Source organism: Mauremys mutica, chromosome 1 (assembly GCF_020497125.1).
Source record: "Mauremys mutica isolate MM-2020 ecotype Southern chromosome 1, ASM2049712v1, whole genome shotgun sequence".
In the NCBI taxonomy this organism is placed as follows: Eukaryota; Metazoa; Chordata; order Testudines; family Geoemydidae; genus Mauremys; species Mauremys mutica.
In genome coordinates, this window is record NC_059072.1 from 286,209,974 (window position 1) to 286,230,407 (window position 20,434).

At 40.4% G+C, this 20,434-nt stretch overlaps 1 protein-coding gene across 3 annotated transcripts in view; it reads left to right on the plus strand.

Moving 5' to 3' along the window:
* KLF12 (Kruppel like factor 12) overlaps positions 1-20,434 on the plus strand; it is a 422,474-nt gene that overhangs the window by 320,642 nt on the left and 81,398 nt on the right. For all 3 annotated transcript variants that reach the window (XM_045011495.1, XM_045011488.1, XR_006578411.1), the window contains exon 7: positions 12,771-12,928. In XM_045011495.1, coding sequence (XP_044867430.1) covers positions 12,771-12,928 — 158 coding nt within the window. The remainder of the gene's footprint in view (positions 1-12,770; positions 12,929-20,434) is intronic.

Genomic DNA, 20,434 nt, shown 5'->3' on the forward strand with positions numbered 1-20,434 from the left:
ATGACAGCAGTCATGACTACTATTCCACTATGTTTCTGTCATCCCTATAATATCTGGTTTCATTTCCTGCACCAGTAGTTCTAGTTCCTCCATTTTGTTACCCCGCCTCCTCGCATTGGTGTACAGAAATCTTAGTTGTTTCTGATTGGCTTCACCCAGATTCCTCGCCTGATTAAATACAGTCATTTCACTGCCAGTATCACCTACCTGACTGTTACTGTTGTTAACCATTTTCCTCCTATTTGTTGTTCTTTTCATTTGATTTTCCTTCCTCTCAATATTAAAATCAGACGTGGAGATTACATGGGCATCTCCCAACCATCTCCTCAGATTCCTAGTTTAAAAGCTCTTTAATCAGTTATACCAACCTCCATCCCAGAAGTCTGTTTCCCTCCCTACTCAGGAGATGTCCATCCCATGAGAACTATCCTCTGTCCGTTAATGTCTCCCAGTGGTTGCACATCCCAGAGCCCTCCTTCTAGCACCATTTTCTGAGCCATCTGTTGATCATCATAATATTGTCTCCCTTTTGCCCTATTCCTTTAGGAACAGGTAGAATCCCACTAAAGAGCACTTGAGCCTCCATTTCTTTAAGTGTCTTCCCCAGCCTGGCGTAGTCTTCCTTGATGCATCCCAGTGAGTAAATTCTTTCCAGCTCACATTAGTATCCTCTGCAGCCTCAGGCCCACATCCTGTATCTTAGCTCCCAGCAGATACAACACCCTTCTGTTGTCCAGATCAGCTCTGATGACAGACCTATCTATTCTTCATAGTAGGGTATTCCCAATCACTTAGACTTGCCTTTCCCTGGTGTTGGTGCAATTCTGGTCTTTCTGGCTGCAAGTCTTCTCGTCTTCTGGTCTCCCTTGCAGTCTTCTGTGAGTCATCCTCTGTCCTCCTGTTGCTCCAGACACGATCTCCATTGTCTCTTCCCACCTTGTTGTAGGACTAGCCACTCTTCTTCTCCCTTGCTCTCCAATCTTCTGTTACTGTCTGCCTCTCCCCCTCCGTTTCCAACTCAGCACACCTGTTTCTCAGCTTTATTTCTCCTTTGCTAGCTGGTCTTTTCCTCTGCCTTATCTTCGTAGACATATGCTTCAACTGGCCACTTTCTTCATCCAGCAGTCTACCCTCACAGTTCTCGGGTCTATGCATCTGCAAGTTTTGAGATTTCCCTTTGATCTCCTCTCTCCTCTCCTCCATCATCTGCTCAAATCATCTTTGAAACTGAACCATAGCTTCTAGCTGCATCTCCAAACCTCGGGCCTTCCCTTCCATCATATCTATCAGGCAGCACTTCATATAAATGAAGCATCTTTTAGGTACCCTCTCCAGAATAATGTACATCCCACAGCTTCTGCATCCAGTCATCTTCATTGTTTCTTCCATACTACTGCCTTTGTAGCTGTCGCAGCCATCCCTCCTAAGTGCCTATCAAGAAGGAAACAAAACACAAAACAAAACCACAATGCACACCCTCCACCAAACTCCCACTCAAACTCCCTTGTTTTCAGCTCTGCTGGCCCTTGTGCCACTGGTCATATTCAAGCATTATTCAAAGCTGTTGTTTTTTATCTGTGTATTGCCCTATGAATGGTCTTTAGCCGTTAGTTTGAAGTAGCATGTGGCTCACAAATTTTAGAGGGTACACAGGTCAGGCTCTTAGGAATATTTCAGATAGTAAACAACAATTTAAAATGCATATCCACATTCATCTTACCGGATGGCAAAAGCTGGATGAATAAATATCTAGAGAAAGTGGAGGGAGAGTCGAAGTATCATTATTTATTTGCATTGTGGTAGCATCTAGGCGTCCTAGTCATGGTCCAGAATGTCATTGTGCGAGGCACTGTACAAACACAGAACAAAGAGATGGTCCTTTCCCTGCAGAGTTTACAATCTAAGTAATACAATCTAAGTAAAGAAATACCTGATAGACATGAGACTGAAAATGTGTAGAGCTAAATAAAAAATACCACACAAAAAACAAAGACTAGATTCTGATCAAACATAAATATGTCAGGATTTTCAAGCATTACTTGATAATGAAGACAATTTAGCAGGATTTATATTGACTTCTTAGGTTTATTAATATATCAGTTTTATGAAGTATTCTCTAACAATAAGAACTTCCATTCAATGGGAGAGACAAAGGCAGAGAGAAAAACTGAAACTTTATTGATTAGATAAGAGTGTTTGGAGAGAGAATTTAAAAAAATCAATTATGTATGGCCTTCTTCAGTAGGTACTTAGCTTTAAAATGAATAAGGGATGAAATGTACTCAAAGTAGAACAAGAAAAACATTTAATCCCTTGTTCATTTACAGGCCAAATGGTTATAGCCATTAGTTTGTAACAGTAGTAGATGTATTCTTTGAAATATATACACTTACTGACTGGCTGCGCTCCAGGCCAATGGGGGCGGTGGGAAGCGGTGGCCAGCACACCCCTCGGCCTGCGCCATTTCCCGCAGCCCCCATTGGCCTGGGAAGGCGAACCATGGCCAGTGGGAGCCGTGATCAGCCGAACCTGCGGACTCGGCGGGTAAACAAACCTGAGGCCCGCCAGGGGGCTTACCCTGGCGAGCCATGTGCCAAAGGTTGCCGATCTCTGAGCTGGAATCTAGTACAGTCCCCTGTACTGAGGCAGGACCAAGCACACTTAAGACCATCTCTTACAGGTGATCTAACCTGTTCTTAAAAACTCCAGTGTTGAGGATTCCATAACCTCCCTTGGAAGACTATTCCAATGCTTAACTACTGTTATAGTTAGAAAGTTTTTCTTAATATCTAACCTAAATCTCCCTTGCCGCAGATTAAGGCAATTATTTCTTGTCCTGCCTTCAGAGGATGTGGAGAACAACTGATCACTGTCCTCTTTGCAACCCTGCTTAATATATTTGAAGACTATCTGATCCCACCTCCTTTTCTCAGGACTAAATATCACCAGATTTTTTTACCTTTCCTCGAACATCAAGTTTTCTAAACCTTTCATCATTTTTGTTACTGTCCACATATTTCTTAAATGTTACATCTAAACTATGAGCTAGGGGTGTGATTCCCCTGTTTGTGTACACATACTCATGATAGCATGGGTAGCGGAAGTGGAAGAATGGCTTAGCCCTGCTGAGAACAAACTCACCTGAAACCAGTGAGCATGAGGCACATTGGTTAACTTTTCCAGTTTTTTCTGTTCCATTTGGAAGGAAACACAAAAGAAAAAAAAACTAATCCAGCATTGATATGATCTCCTTTTGCAGGGGATCTCGGTGCTTTTATTAAACCTAAGTACCCCAGGCCTGACCCTTGCTCTTCTCCCATTGGTCCAATGAAGAGATAACATAGCTGTACTTCCTCTTCTGTGCCACATGCTGTGTGCATACATTATAGCTGAGCCAGCAAAGGTCAGATGAGGATGAGATGTAGTAAGTCAGGAGCTACTCCTTGCCATTGGGAAAACCATTCAATTGCTTATTTTTAGCTCAGATCTAAAGAAATGCCTTCATGTACTTTTCTGTAAGAGTGAGTTCATTGTGATGAAGTTAATTAACAGAGGTTTCCTTTTCTCCATGGATTTTACTCTTTAACACACATTAGTCAAGAACATCATTGCCTGAAGTGAACTAAGTTAATTCAAAAAAGAAGAGAAAAGAATCATTTAATTCAAGCTCGTATTGGTTTCTGATCACTTCCTTGCTTTGCATTGTGAAGTGTGTATCACAAAAGTCTGTATCTGCACTATTTAGAAAGAAATTTCATGGTAGTGTGATGTAATATAAGAGTTTATACTGCATGAGTTTGGACTGACCTGCAATACTCAGGGTGGCAGAGCAAGGAAGGAGTTATACAAGTCATTCTAAATGAACGCCAACAAAGAGTTTATATAACACCACTCAGGCATGCATTTTATATAGGGAACATATATTAGAGAGAAACTATTTGAGAAATGTTTTAAGAGTTTTGAAACATTATAGTGGAATTGTTTATCATATCCCTCAACCTATGACGCCAACTGCCTTAGCTACAAAGAGTCCAGCTGCACAGGTCATGGAGAATGGAGGATGGGTGGGTGGGAAGAAGAATTAGAAGTACAGAATTTTAAAAAACATGTAAAAATGCCCTAAAGATACCTTTTTTGTACATAAGAATATCATGATTGTGAAGTCTGATATTTTGGAACCTCCCAGGGATAGAAGCACATGCTACATATTCCATTGGAATCTGCCCTTTCCAGTTGTACAACAATCCTATTCTGATGGTTCACTAGTGTTGGATTTTAAATCTGTCACTATTCCAGGACTGATTATTACCCATCCTGGGTTGGGGTGTGGTATAATTTTGTGGGGGCAAATTTACACATATAGTTTTAAAAAAAGAAACATTTCTCTACTGATCCAGATATAGATTCCTGGGGCCAGATCCTTAGCTGATGTAAATTGTCATAGCTCCATTAAAGTTATTGTTTCCCGAAATCAGATGTAAGCATTTCAATAATTTATGCAATGCTTAAGTGCAAGATAGTTAACTAGAATCATAGAATCATAGAATCATAGAATTCAAGATCAGAAGGGACCAATATGATCATCTAGTCTGACCTCCTGCAAGATGCAGGCCACATAAGCCGATCCCCCCACTCCTTTAGCAAGCGACCCCTGCCCCATGCTTCGGAGGAAGGCGAAAAACCTCCAGGGCCACAGCCAATCTACCCTGGAGGAAAATTCCTTCCCGACCCCAAATATGGCGGTCAGCTGAACCCCGAGCATGCGGGCAAGACTCTCCAGCCATACCCTCAGGAAAAAGGTTAAGAATATCATATCATTGACCCATGTACCATTTACCAGTGTGGCACTTAATTAACCTATTGACTAAGCCTGGTATCCTATCATACCATCTCCTCCATAAACTTATCTAGCTTAATCTTAAAGTCATGGAGGTCCTTCGTCCCCACTGTTTCTCTCGGTAGGCTGTTCCAGTATTGCACTCCCCTGATAGTTAGAAACCTTCGTCTAATTTCAAGCCTAAATTTCCTGACTGACCATTTATATCCGTTTGTCCTCGTGTCCACATTAGCACTGAGCTGAAATAATTCCTCTCCTTCCCTGGTATTTATCCCTCTGATATATTTAAAGAGTGCAATCATATCTCCTCTTATCCTTCTTTTGGTTAGGGAAAACAAACCGAGCTCCTCAAGTCTCCTTTCATACGACAGGCCTTCCATTCCTCGGACCATTCTAGTGGCCCTTCTTTGTACCCGTTCCAGTTTGAATTCATCCTTCTTAAACATGGGAGACCAAAACTGCACACAATACTCCAGATGAGGTCTCACCAACGCCTTATATAACGGGACTAGCACCTCCTTATCCCTACTAGAAATACCTCGCCTAATGAATCCCAAGACCGCATTTGCTTTTTTAACGGCCACATCACATTGCCTGCTCATAGTCATCCTACGATCAACCAGGACTCCTAGGTCCTTCTCCTCCTCCGTTACTTGCAACTGGTGCGTCCCTAGCTTATAACTAAAATTCTTGTTAGTCATCCCTAAATGCATAACCTTACACTTCTCACTATTGAATTTCATCCTGTTACTAATACTCCAGTTTACAAGGTCATCCAAATCTCCCTGGAGGATATCCCGATCCTTTTCCGAATTGGCGATACCTCCCAACTTGGTGTCGTCGGCAAACTTTATCAGCCCACTCCTACTCTTGGTTCCCAGGTCAGCAATAAATAGATTGAATAAAATCGGACCCAAAACCGAACCTTGAGGAACTCCACTGGTAACCCCCCTCCAACCCGACAGTTCCCCCTTCAATACTACCCTCTGCAGTCTCCCCTTTAACCAGCTACTTATCCACCTTTGGATTTTCATTTCAATCCCCATCTTTTCCAATTTAACCAGTAATTCCTCATGCGGTACCGTATCAAACGCCTTACTGAAATCCAGATATATTAGATCCACCACATTTCCCTTGTCTAAAAAATCTGTTACTTTCTCAAAGAAGGAGATCAGGTTGGTTTGGCACGATCTACCTTTCGTAAATCCATGCTGTAAACTATCCCAGTTGCCATCGGCCTCCTGCTCCGTAACCACTCTCTCTTTTAAAAATTTTTCCATGACTTTGCATACTACAGATGTTAAACTAACAGGCCTGTAGTTACCCGGGTCACTTTTTTTCCCCTTCTTGAATATAGGAACTACATTAGCTAATCTCCAGTCCAACGGTACAATCCCCGAATTTAGAGATTTATTAAAAATCATCGCTAACGGGCTAGCAATATCACTCGCTAATTCCCTTAATATTCTAGGGTGAAGATTATCCGGACCCCCCCGATTTACTTCCGTTAAGCTGTTCAAGTTTGGTTTCCACCTCCGATACCGTAATGTCTACCCCCATATCCTCATTCCCATCGGTCCCTCTATCACTATTCCTTAGCCCTACATTAGCCTCATTGAAGACCGAGGCAAAATATTCGTTCAGATATTGTGCCATTCCAAGATTATCCCTAATCTCCACTCCGTTCAAAGTTTTAAGCGGTCCCACTTCTTCTTTCTTGGTTTTCTTCCTATTTATATGGCTAAAAAACCTTTTGCTATTGGTTTTAATCCCCTTCGCTAGGTCCATCTCCACCCGTCGCTTTGCCTTTCTCACTGCTTCCCTACACCCTCTGACCTCAATAAGGTAGGTTTCTTTGCTGATCCCTCCCATTTTCCACTCCTGGTACGCTTTCTGTTTTTTCTTAATGACCCCTCTGAGACGCTTGCTCATCCAGCTCGGTCTAAAACTGCTACCTACGAGCCATTTTCCCTTTCTCGGGATGCATGCCTCTGACATCTCCTGCAACTTCATCCTGAAGTAACCCCAGGCGTCATCTGCCTTTAGATCCCTAAATATGTTAGTCCAGTCCACTTCCCTAACTAGTCGCCTTAGTTTAGTAAAGTTCGCCCTTTTGAAATCGTAAACCCTAGTCTCAGATGCAATATTGATTATCCTCTCATTTATTTTGAAACGAATTAGCTCATGATCACTCGAGCCAAGGTTGTCCCCTACAACTATTTCCTCAACAAGGTCCTCGTTACTCACCAAAACCAGATCTAAAATGGCATCCCCCCTCGTCGGTTCAGCAACCACTTGATGAAGGAATTCATCAGCTATCACATCTAGGAAAAGCTGAGCCCTATTATTATTACTAGCATTTGTTTCCCAATCTATAAACTGATAAAATTTCTGTGCTCTTTAACAAAACAAGTCTCTAATGTAAAATCTTCCTGGTTAATGATGAGCATAAAATAGGTGAAAGTCTTTTTTGACTGTCATTTCTCTAATTCATTATATGCTTGAGTTAAGGGGAACATACAATATCATTAACTAACTGTATTGTTCTCCTATATATATATATATAAAATGTGCCTAATAATGTAGATGATGGTTGTTTTGATAAGACATATCTTATTGTTCTTGTACATTGTCACACTGCACTCTCTTCTCTTCTGAACCCAGTTTCCTTCCAGCTGACAGGAAAGAGTTTGTTTTGCACATCGTTGCACATTCAGTTACATCACAGGATGAGAAATGATGTAATTCACTATGTTCCAACAGGGCAAATCAACAGTTCAAGTCAGCCGCATTTTGTCTCTGCAGATAGAAAGTATTATGGATAAAGCCATAGTCACAAATGTGCAGGTTCCTTTTGTTTGCTGGCTACACTGAATGTAATCAAATCATGTATACGGCATGTATGTAGTTTTTGCTTCATTTGTATATACAGCCAGATGCCTTCTTTCTCTGTTGAAAAATTTCTCTCCTTAAATTCCCAATGTAAAATCACCTTAAAAATGTATTAATTACAATAATTACCATTAATAAAATGAGTAATGCACATCTTCCTTTTCTGATTATCTTAAACCATGTTTGCCATGTTTTATGATCTAATATTCCTAATATTTATATTAACCATGCACAAAACAGTACCTAATAGATAAGACTCAGAGGGGGGAATATAATAAAATATATACACACACTATGAATAAGATATTGTTAAGAAGATTGTAGAAAATAGAAATAAGAGGTATAGGGTTAAAAGAGGAGATTGAAAATAGAAATAAGAGGTATAGGGTTAAAAGAGGAGATTGAATCTAACCTATAAAACAAATTGAAGGTATCAAAATCGTTGCATTACTGTACAATGAGTAGTTTGGTGGCTCCATATGACAATGGTTAGAGTTTTGTAAGTAACGTAAATTATAATGAAATAAATTTAATAAATAGTTTATATAACCATTCATTGTTGCAGTTGAATGTTTAGTGTGCACTACAGTACTTTTAAACATTACTCTAAATGAGAGCATCAGAGGGGTAGAAAAAATACTTTTGTTTTCAGGGGCCAAATTTTTACTATGTGTGAAGTTTTGTTGGAAAGGAGCATATTTTCAGACTTGGAAACACACTTCAGTTCACCCTGCAGGAAAAACCAGTGGATGCCTATATCTGTCTGTAATCCTCGGAGCACAGAAAGAAAAAGGGTCTTTCATCTTTGGAGCAATATTCATGGTATGCCCAGAGGCCAACTCCATTAGTGCTGAGTTCACAAACCAGCAAAAACACTACATCCTCACGGGCAGAAATTTTCAGAAACAAACTAGAATAAATCAGCATGTATGGTGGGGCCACTTTTTCTTCACTCTGAGCTGTCCCTTTGGTGAAGTCATGAGAGTAGAACAGCTGCGAGTTCCAGTTATGGCTGAGCCACAGCAGGAGGGAGACAGAGAACCATAGCGAGAGGAGGACAGGGCCTCCAGTCCTGTCATGCTGAGTTAGTCTGCTCTGGAGGTGTCACTCACCACTGGACCCGAAGGCTAAGATTTAAAAAACAAAAAACTGAAAATTAGGATTTTAAATCTATATTTAGATAGTTAAGTACGTGGCCTGATTTTCATAAATGCTGAGCACCCATAAGCAGCTATGTCTCTGAGGCCCTTGTATCACTTTGAACTAGGAAGGTATTCCAGAGACCCAAGGATTCTCTTCAACTGCATATTCTCAGTTTCTGTAATTTATAATCCTAAATGCAGGCATATTATGTCAGAATGTTCTGCTTGTATTTCATGTGTGTGCACTTTTGTGCACATACAAGGGAGAATTTGGCCAAGAAGGTATACATTTTTCAAAAATTACTAATTCTCGTTGTTAAATTCATGTGTCATTCCTTCTATGTAGCACCCAGAAACATGCTATAATATAGTAATAAATTTCTCATTTTACAATTGTTTCCTTTTGTTAACACTGAGAAGATTTAAAACCATTTTCTTTCCACTAAAAAGCAGCACAATGTTTAATAGTTGAATCCCCACATGCTCACTCACCAGCATGAGATCTGTGATATCTGTCTACATATATATATTTTGTTGTGTGAGAGAGAAGGTAGAAACACTGATAGAAAAGACCTTGTTGAGGAAAAGCTATGTTAAAGAGATGGGTTTTACATTTGGTTCTGAATGTGATGACGCCTTTGACTATATAGTGAATTCCACAGTGTAGGTCCAACTCCTATGAATCGTATTTCCAACCAGCTAAGTTCTGCCTATTTAAAAAGAAAACTGAAGACCAAATACAGAAAGTAGCTACTGTAAGATTAAGCCTGTCCTTAATAGTCTGAGATTCTGTTGCTGCATGGACCAAAAGCAGAAGTGTTTTTCAGTGTATGCAAATAGTGGGAAGCAAAACACATGGGAATTAAAATAGGTACCTTGGCCGCAAAGAAAAGATAATATTGCACTAGCTGTGCTGTTCTAATGCCTGTTGTAATGAGAGCCAAAGAGCATGGGCCATTCTAGAGGACTAGAAGGCCATCTGCTGGTTGAGTCTAAATTTTCATTATATTGCAAAGGTCTTTTTTTGCCTCTAGTGTAAGAGAGAAATGTTCAGCCTTCTGGACATGGATTTTAGCCATGCACGTCACTTTGTGGCTGAAGGTTTATAGACTACTCAAAACATTTAAGTCTAAACAATGTTTGATTATGTTTGTTTTACCTTAAGTTTCATTAAGCAATAATGAATATAGTTATTGTTGCTGCTTATCTGAGAAGAGCAGCTCTTCCCTGTGATAACTTTTACACAAGTTACACAGCTGTTAATATAATTAATTAAAATTAAGCAAGTGTCAAATTGACATTAAGAGCCAAACTCTGCTCTTAAACAGGATTGAATATGGAGTAACTCTGTTGGGTTCACACTGGGCAGTCTCACTGCCCAAGTTGGCTCGGCTGGGCTCCTCCCGAATCCATCTGTGGTGGGTTGTATGTGCCCATCCTGGTGTGAAAAAGGAAGGTATTAAATCCCTTCACTGGGTAGAAAGGAGGAAGATGACACTTAAAGACTGACTGAGCTGCCAGACCTGGAGTGACACACTCACAGCTGTGCCTTCTAGCAGCCTAACAAGTCACAGCTACCAGTTTTAATCTCCAGGTCTGGCAGCTCAGGTAAGGATCACTTTTCTCCTTGTTGCCTGGGAAAGGGGTTTAACCCCTTCCTGGTTCACACATACTCCCCATTCTAAGCCATCACAGCTACCAAGCAAACTGTTGTACTGATGCGTCTGTTTTGGGGAAGGGAGTCACGACTGGCACATTTTTAGAATATGGCACAGTTCTCAAACGTCAGAAAAAAAGTCATTTTACGTGACTATAAAATCTTAGTTTTAAAAAAAATTGAATCTGTTCTATAGAATAAAAATATCTCTTACATGAATACCCAGTTGGCTTCCTTCTCCAACAGGGCTTCCTTAGATGATGTGTTACCCCTAAACTATGCTTTCCCTGGAGCATCAGAGCTGAGCAGAGCCAGGCTGTGAGACCTTTATGGCCCTAAAAAGAGGTTTTGAGTAGGTTACTTTGTAATTTCTTCATTTGCTGGTTAGTGGGATGTTGTAAACAACTTGCTCAAGTAAACAGAATGTTGTGTTGTCCATTCACCTCTAAGAGTCTGATTCAAAGCACATTTACAGCTGAATTTAAGATTAATACAGGAATGGCTTCTATCAGAGGAGCCTCAGTAATGTGACTGTATGCTGTCTTCGACTGTTACTTTGGTACCTCCATATTTTGGGTCTTATGGTGAACAATGGTCATTACTCTGAGGTTCTTCTTATAGTAAATTGAGCCAATTCCTGCCATAGCACTGCAGGATCTGCCTGTATATGAATTGCAATAACTTATACCACCAAGTAAGTGAAGGACAGAGGAAGGTCACCTCCCATTGGGAGGTTAGTTCATAGCTGTATTATATGGCTTTTGGGTTGGTTAGTGGATTATTTAGTCCATGTTGCTGAAATAAATAGAATGGTTTGGATTGATACTTGTGATTCATGCTTAGCATTATTTTGACACCCCCACCTCAGTGTGCTCAACAGGCTGACAATATTTATTATTTATGTGTGATTCCGTACTAACACAAAAAGGCAAGGCACCGTGACTGCATCACTTCTCAACTGCTGTTTCTAGCTTTGGATGTGTGGGCCTGATTCTTAGCCCATTAAAGCTACTGAGTATTTCAGTGAGGTACCAGGATCAGGTCCTCTGCCACAGTTGCAATACTGTTTCACTTTCTTTCTCCACTATATGAATTTTGCTATAAACGCAGGGCAGCTTGTAGCAGTGAGGTCACTGGTCTGCACGTGACGTAACAAATAACTTAATGGTACCTGCTGATTATGCTTGCCACTCATTTTTCTCACTGTTAGACATCACAGCTGTATAATGGGCTTGATCTTCCTTCCATCGACCAGACATTTAAACAAGCTGTACTATCTGCAACTTGAATGCTTCATTCAAGATCAAGATTTTCTGGTCTTGTGGCTTTTGCTCAGAGTATCTTCTGTACGTACAATGTTTAGGATTTAGGAGTTTGTGTTTGATTGGGTTTGTTTTTGTTTTTTACACATTCAGCTTTTATCTTCGCTGGTCGGAATTTTTTTTAAATAGTTTCTGGAGTAGTATGATTTATCTCCATGAATCACATAGCCCAACTCTCTAATCTGCTGCAGATACCAAAATGCAATTCCTAAACCATTTGCTTGTCAGCTAGATTTGTTTCTTTTCATGTCACATAATCTAGTAACTGATGAACGGTATTCTCCTAGGAATTGTTTTCTAGTTACTTGGTTTTGATTTCAAGGACTTTGTCCATTTTCACAAACTCTCTCTATGGCTACAGGTCACATACACACTGGGAAACTCTAAATTATGATAATGCTTAAAAATAATATTTACACAAAAAGAACTCTATAGTTCAGGCCTCTATGGCTTTAAAACTGGTAAAATCCCAGTTTGGGGCAGCCATAAAAGCATGATCATGAACTGAAAACTTTTATGCATAGTTTTAACCCAGACTGTTTACAGCCAAATCTCTAAACCCCCTAAAAATGCTTTGTTTCGGAAGTGCTAGTATCACCACAACTGTCGAAATAAAAATTATACTTGTTCTGTATATTGTAACAAGATTTTCAAAAGTAGTGTTAACGGTTCTCTGGTGGAGAGTGACTACAGATCACAACAATTCCTATTTTAGTACTTTAGTTTCCTTAAGGTCCAAAATATTCTTGCTGGTTTCTTTTTATAAATGAATTTGGTTTCCTTTTCTATGACCTGTAATTACATGTCAGTAACACACCAAGTTGAATACCAAACTATTGTATTCCGTGATTTCATAAGTTTGTGTGCAAGTTGCACAATATTCCTTTGTCTTAATTTTTTGCTTCTGTTATATTTTGCAGTTCAATTTCACCATTCAGTATTGAGAGCACAAGGCGCCAGAGAAGGTCTGAGTCCCCAGACTCCAGGAAGCGGCGCATCCATAGGTGTGATTTTGAAGGATGCAACAAAGTATACACAAAAAGTTCTCATCTGAAGGCTCACCGGCGGACACACACAGGTACTTTGCTGAGAATATAATAATAATGCTTAGTAGTTATACAGCATTTTATATCCTCAAAACTCTTTACAGAGAGCAACTGTTCCTCATGACAGCATTGTGAGGGGAGATACAGTACCAGTAAGTGAATGTACTAGGTTGAAGTAAGTGAATGTTATAATTTTACAGACTAGTACACTCAGAAACAGGTTGTTCAAGTGGCCAGAGACAGAAACAGAGGGGAAGTGTCGACTGTTGAATAGGAGTCAAGAGACCTGGTTTCTGTTCCCAGCTCTCCAGTGGGCAAGCACCTCTGCCTTTGTTTCCCTTCAGCCCTTTGGGGTTTTTTTGTCTCTTCAGATTATAGGCTCTTGGGAGTAGGGAGTGTCTCTTATTCTGTGTTTGTACCGTGAGGCATCAATGTCAGTCGAGGGTTGTAGGCACTATTTTAATACAGATAAAACATAATATAATAACAATAATAATTAAATGACTTTGGAAAGGCCATGGAGGTAGTCAGTGTCAAAGCTGAGTGTTGTGATACTAAAGAACTCGGGATATAATTTTTTCAGCAACATTTCTAGTGTCTTATAACTTCAGATCTAAGCATTAAAAGGAAGTTGACTGCCAAAGCGACTGCTCTTTTCTGTTTAATCTCTCAATGTTTCTAGGGTCTTATATGCTGCCCATCATCGTGATATCTAAGTATCTCCCATATATTAATGAATATGCTCTCACCACACCCATAGGACTTAGCAAAGTAATAGTCCTATCCCAGTTTTACAGATGGGGAACTGAGACACAAGAAGTCTGTTGCAGAACCCAGGACTAGGACCATAGCTTCTAGGTCTCTTCGCCACAAGACAATTCTTATGCTCTAACTGAAAGCATAAACATTACAAAGTTAGTATAACTACTTAAATTAGCAGTAAATACAACTTCTTAGTTAGAACTTAGGCACAGTTCACAGTCCCATGGTCAGAGGACTAGACCACGCCCACTTTCAGTACTTATATTTCTTTCAGTTCATCTTGTGACAGATGCAGCTAGTTGGGAAACGGGAAGTTATGATCTAATGATAAGATGACACTGCCTCACACTTTTGTGTGAATTTAGACTTGCTGTATCTGGCACGAGCTATCTTAGGGCTAGTCTACACTTACGAGCCAGGTCGACGCGGTGAGTTCGACTTCTCGGAGTTCGAACTATCGCATCTAATCTGGACGCGATAGTTCGAACTCCGGAAGCGCCGCGGTCGACTCCGGTACTCCACCACTGCAAAAGGCGGTGGCGGAGTCGACCTTGGAGCCACGGACTTTGATTCCGCGGCGTCTGGACGGGTGAGTAGTTCGAACTAGGGTACTTCGAATTCAGCTACGCTATTCACGTAGCTGAATTTGCGTACCCTAGTTTGACCCCGCTTCTTAGTGTGGACCAGCCCTCAGCATTTGTATGTGTTGGAAAAGTTTATCCTGGAAAAAAAAGTTAGGCCCCCAAGTTTGAAAATGGCATTAGTGTCTAGAATTATTTTTCAGGAGCGTTTAGGGAGTAATGGAGTCTTTGTACCTATATCAAATGACAACTGCTTTGGGTATCTTGTAGTGATCTTTTTTGTTGGTTTGTTCCTTCTGAAAATATCTCAAAGAAAAGTACCACAAAAAAGCTCACACATGTACACAATTTGACTGCTTTATACTGTCATGCTTCCATCTCTGCTTCTATTTACACAATAAAAATTAAACAGAAAGAAGGTGAGTGTCAAATTTAGGCAACTAGCTGATCAGATAAGAAATTCTGTAATGTGTTGTTAAAACTGAACATGTTTACAAAACACCTTTCTGGTCTCTGTGAGAAGCTCACAGTCTTCCTTAAATACAGCATTGACTGTGAATTTACAGTAGGTATTAATCTCACCTTGCATGTTTATCTGAGTCTTTACCTTTGCCTCAGGCAAGCTGAGTCAATTATTTATGTATGACCCATAGTAATTAGTGTGCAGTATTGGACAGGTATAAATGAATTATGACAGCCAGGCACACAAGGGTGAGCAAGTTCTTTCTGACAAAAGATCACAGAAACTTGGCATTGCATAATTTTAATTTTTCATGGAGTATGCTGTTGCACCATTTGATCTTGCTGCAAATAATTTAGCTGAGCAGAACTGGTGTGAAAGCTCCTTAATATTTACTAGTACACTTGATGTATATTTACAGCAAATGAAATAGATACACAATCATTTTGATATAGTAAACTTTTAAAAATATTTTTATTAAGAAATGTTGACATTAAACAATAGTTCTTTTAAATTTAATTTTTAAAAAAGAACTGTAGACAGTAATATCATATCATCTTTTCCCTGTGTGACCTGGATACTTGAAGATACTATCAGTAGCAAGTACTGTTCACCAATTTTACTTCAAATGCTAGTGTAAACAATGAACTCTCATTTGTGGCTATTGAATCCACTAGGTGGTGAGCTTGAATAACAAATTGTTTCTGCAATTAGAAAACCAGAAAACATTCAAACAGATCTCGCTATTAAATTAGAACAGTTCATAAGTCACAAGTACCAGCTATCAATTTTATCTTTTCAGTATCAGGTTTTTGTTGTTATTTTGCCAAATCATCTAAAAAGGTTGGAAAATATCAGGTGTGATGGGAACCTGAGGGGCTTACAGTCAGCATGTGCTCAGATTTATCATCTCCCTTAAGAAGAAGAAGAAACTATGAGAAATCAGATGACCTGTGTTTTCTCAGGCTAGTTTCTGTCTCACTGAACTCACAGTAAACTGCTAATATGTGACTCTTCAAATGAGTAATCTTTATAGATCAGAAGGGTGAAAGCACTCTACTGTATTCATACCTAAAGTATGCATTCATTGCATTCTGCCTACGTACTTGTATGGTCCTAATCCGTGCAATAACTGAGTGTCATCATTCATACCCACTGTGGAATTTAATCGCATAAAGTTGTGGAGGTTGCTTAACTGGGTAGTGATGGCAGTGGTATTTTATTAGAACCTCCTAAAGAGGCAAATATCTGGAGTTATAAAGTAACTTGGTATGGGGAATTTTAAAAATGTTTTAATAGGTCCTACAGAATTAAGTTTACTTTAGTTCTTCAAAGTCTTCCACAGAGTTGGTTAGACATTTCAAAATTAGAAATGTTGATGAAATTTTCCATCAACATTTCAGGAAAATTTTGCTTCATTTTTCAGTCAGCCCTAGTTTTTCTCTGTAACTAGAACTGGGCGCAAATGTCAAATGTTACAAATTTTTGATCAAAAAAATTGTGTGTGAGGGGGGAATTGTGCAAAATGTTTCACTTTCGTGTGAGTATGTTCTGTAGAAGGATGGAAATTTTGAAATTTCAGAGAAAAGCAAGAAAATATTGCAAAAATGTTCAGAGCGTATCATCCATCTTCACATTTTCTCAAAACAGCTCTAACTATAATCTAGCTCAGGGATGGGCAACCTTTGGCACACAGCCCATCAGGGAAAGCCACTGGTGGGCTAGGACGGTTTGTTTACCTGCAGCACCTGCAGGTTCAGCCAACTGCAGCTCCCACTGGCCGCGGTTCACTGTCCCAGGCCAATGGGGGTTGTAGAAAGTGGCGGCCAGCACATCCCTCAGCCCGCGCCGCTTCCCGCAGCCCCCATTGGCCTGGGACGGTGAACCGTGGCCTGTGGGAGCTGCAATCCGCCGGATGCTGCAACCTGCAGATGCTGCAAACCATCCCGAAAACCAGACACCTGGTCACCCTATGAGGCACCTCACTACCACTGGCCCTTAGCGCAAGGAAGGCCTGTCTGTTTCTGCTTGTGGGTCAGCTCCCTGACTCCACCGGTCCCGGGCAACACGAGCACTCCGCTCTAGGCCTGTGCAGGCCCCATTCTCTCTATACAGATTAGCAATAGGCACTCTCCAGACCCTGAGCCCTCTGACTGTTGACCTGGAGTGTCCAGCCTCAAGTCTTCTGGACACAGCTTTGCTGCTTACAAAGAAGCAGTACACTCAGCTTACCAGTTTCACCTCAGATCACCATTCTGCTTGACACACGGCACTTAGATATGTTTATAATGAAGCAAGTAAAAGTTTATTTAACCAAGTTTAGAGAGACAAGTGAGAGCAAGTAGAAGTATTGAAAACAAATGGTTACATATAAAATAAAATCATAACACAGATTCTAGAACCTAGACTTACTTAACTAGCTGCTTTCCTATTGTATAGAGCTCTGCTTATCCAAAGTTCTTCCAACAGTTTACAGCCAGGCTTGGCTGTGATTCATTCATGAGACATTCATGTCCGCTCGCCTCCTTGATGAAAGATCCTGAGTGTCTTTGCATCGCCAGATATATCAGAACAATCCATTGTCCTTATTCATAAGCAAGACATCCCCCTGCTGGTTCTTTTTTTCCTGAGTACTTCTTTCTTGTAGATTTCAGTCTTTTAATCAGCAGCTGGCTCAGTATGCAAATAAGCCTACATTGTGGGGAGCATAATAGACAATGTCCAGAGAGGTAGATAAGTGTCTGTTACCCCCTGCTTGAAAGGAACCTGTCCAAGGTATGTCACCTCCTGGTTACCTGCCTTAAGACCATAATTTTCAGTATAGACAAATAAATATGAAATATTATCAGTACATACCTTTCACAATGACTGTGATGAGCAGTAGGCTACTGGCTCCAGGCAGAGATCTCACATGCCACCTTTTCATGAATTATTATACATATATCTGACGCAGGGGACCCCTGTAAAATCCTATGCACCCTCTGTGCCCTCTGCCAGTTGTTATCAAGAAGTCACTGGGTCAGAGACACTGTGCTCATCATTTTTGCTGGCTTTTCAGGTAAATTTTATAGTTCTTTGGTGGGGCAATTTTCAGTTTACACTGGTTAATATTTAACTTTACAGACTTTTTATTTTTTAATTTTTTATTAATATAATAGCAATGAGCAATAAGGTCAGATAGGTGTCTGAACTTGGGAGGATGCGGGTAAGGGCATGTCATTGATCAATAGCATCCCTCAGATGTGAAAGTAAATACCTATAGCCTTAGACATAATGAAGGCCATTTTCAGTGTTGGTCTCTTCACAGTGTCATGTGGAGACACTAAACTTTTCAGCTATGCATTTGTGTACCCGAGAAACCGCCAGTATTTCCTGTGACAGAAGTTGTTCCTTTTCAGCTAGTTTGAAATGCCAGCCAAGTAGAGAGAGGGCTAGTGAATACATGGGTGTTTTGTTTAGTCTGTGCTTTTTCAAACTTTGCATTCCTCTCACTCACTGTTGCTCCATATATTATTTTAATATGAAAGGACACCTGTCATTAGTCTTTGTCCAGATTTTCCTTTCAGCATTTCAGAGCAAACTTAAGAAATAGGAGATACCAAAAAAGTTATTTTTGCTCTGTAGGTTTTAAAACTCCATTTACTACCTGGGGTTTTTTTTGTTTTGTTTTGTTTTTGTTGTTGTTGTTTTTTAAGAATTGTTTAATACCTTTTGCCAGCTGTACATTACAGAAATATATTTATTGGCTTGTAATCCCTTCTTTAGACAAATATTAAGAGGAAACATCATCCTTTAGATAATCCGTTTGGATTTCATTTTAGTTTTGTAGAGTTTTGGCCTAGTGTAAAATTAACACATCTCTTTTCCCACTTAGCTCCAGTCCTGCAGCTCTTCATGTGAATATACCAATGGGTTAAAGGGCTGCAGGCCCATATCCTGGGCTAGAAAACTGGAAATTTAAATAAACAAAACCAATTTATAAATTACTATATTTTAAATAAAATAGGAAGTTATATTTGTCTTGGGTGTCACTTTTATTTTTCAAGAAAGACTTTCTAAAACCTAGTGCCAGATTCAATAAACAGTAGAGCTTACCACTGTGGAAACAAGTGCATATCATGGAAGTCCTCATTTCTAGGCTTATGGTTTTTTCTGCAGGCTGCTGCAGCATGGAAGATAGCCATATTCTTTTATTGAACTGGGCTCTTAGAGCCTGATCCTGTTCCTATTGGAGTCATTGGCTTCAATGTCATAGGATAAGGCCCATAACATTTAAAAATTAGGCATCAGCTAGCTCACGAAATTTACAATGGACTACGGGGAATGACTTCCCAGTTCTACCGCATCCCGGGTAGATAGCACCTACTAGCCACACAGGGTACATCTACACTGCGATAAAAGACTCACATCACAGCCATGGCTGGCCCAGGTCAGCTGACTTGGACTGTTAGGATTCAGGCTGCTGGCTATGAAATTGCAGTGTAAATATTCAGGTTTGAGCTGGAACTCTGGCTTTGCGACTCCCCCCGCAGGGTCTCACAACCTGGGCTCAGCCCAAGTCTGAACGTCTACACTGCAGCTTTATAGCCCTGCAGCCTGAGCCACGTGAGCCTGAGTCAGCTGACCCAGGTCCGCACTAGGTCTTTTACTGACGTGTAGACATACCCATAGTAGCCTGGGTGTAATGAGATGGACCCTCTTGAGTCCAGTTCTTCATGGGCAGGAGTCCACATCACAAAAAGCTTGTACTTACAATTTTCATCATACAGCCTCTCTGCAGACAATGATTTCATTAATCTGGAGCTGTTTGTGAGCACTAAATTCACCTTAAGCACACACACAGCAAGGGAATAATTATTCTGCACTGTAAGTCTGATACAGTGCCAACATGGAACAGTGCCCATACTTACTCCAAAGCACTTTGTTGGGAATGATGTAGGAAAGTGAGTCTAGTTTTAGCTGTGATTGCTCTTGTCTCTAGGTTATGAAAAATATTTGCAGCAATGCCCCTTGACTTTGTAAATATGAGATGCATAGGGGTTTTGTCTGTGCGTGGCACAAGGGAATACTGATTTTTGTTATGTAGAATAAAATCTTCTCTAATTTATCACTTAATATTTTACTTTCCAGAACTTTAGTACTTATAAATTCTCACAGCCAGATTGTAGTCCAGGATGCACAGCCACGTAGCAGCATAAAGGACAGTAAAACCCCTCCACCCTTACACACACCCATGGGTATGTCTACACTGCAATTAAACACTTGCTGCTGGCACATGTCTGCTGACTCTGGCTCAATGGTCTTGGGCTACAGGGCCGTTTAATTGTGATGTAGACGTTTGGGCTCCAGCTGGAGCCCAGGCTCTGGGACCCTTCCCCCTCACACAGTGTACATCAGAGATGCCATGGCTGTCATACAAATGATGGCTGGAGACAAATTCCACACCTCCGATGTACTAGGGGCAGGTCCTGAAAGGATCTGACAAAGCTAATTCTGTAAGTGAAGTCTTTGACAGATATGACAATAGTAACTCTGTGAAAACTGCAGAAAGACAATGACGGACAGGATATAAGGTTGGATGCAAGAAACATTAGATGATTGGTGGATGCCCTGTGTCTCCATGGGAAAAGTTTCTAAATGTGGCATCCAACAAGCAGTCACTAGTAAAATTCCTCTGTGAATATATCATTCAAAATGCACCTGAGAGTGTAGGAGCACACCCAACACAAACATGC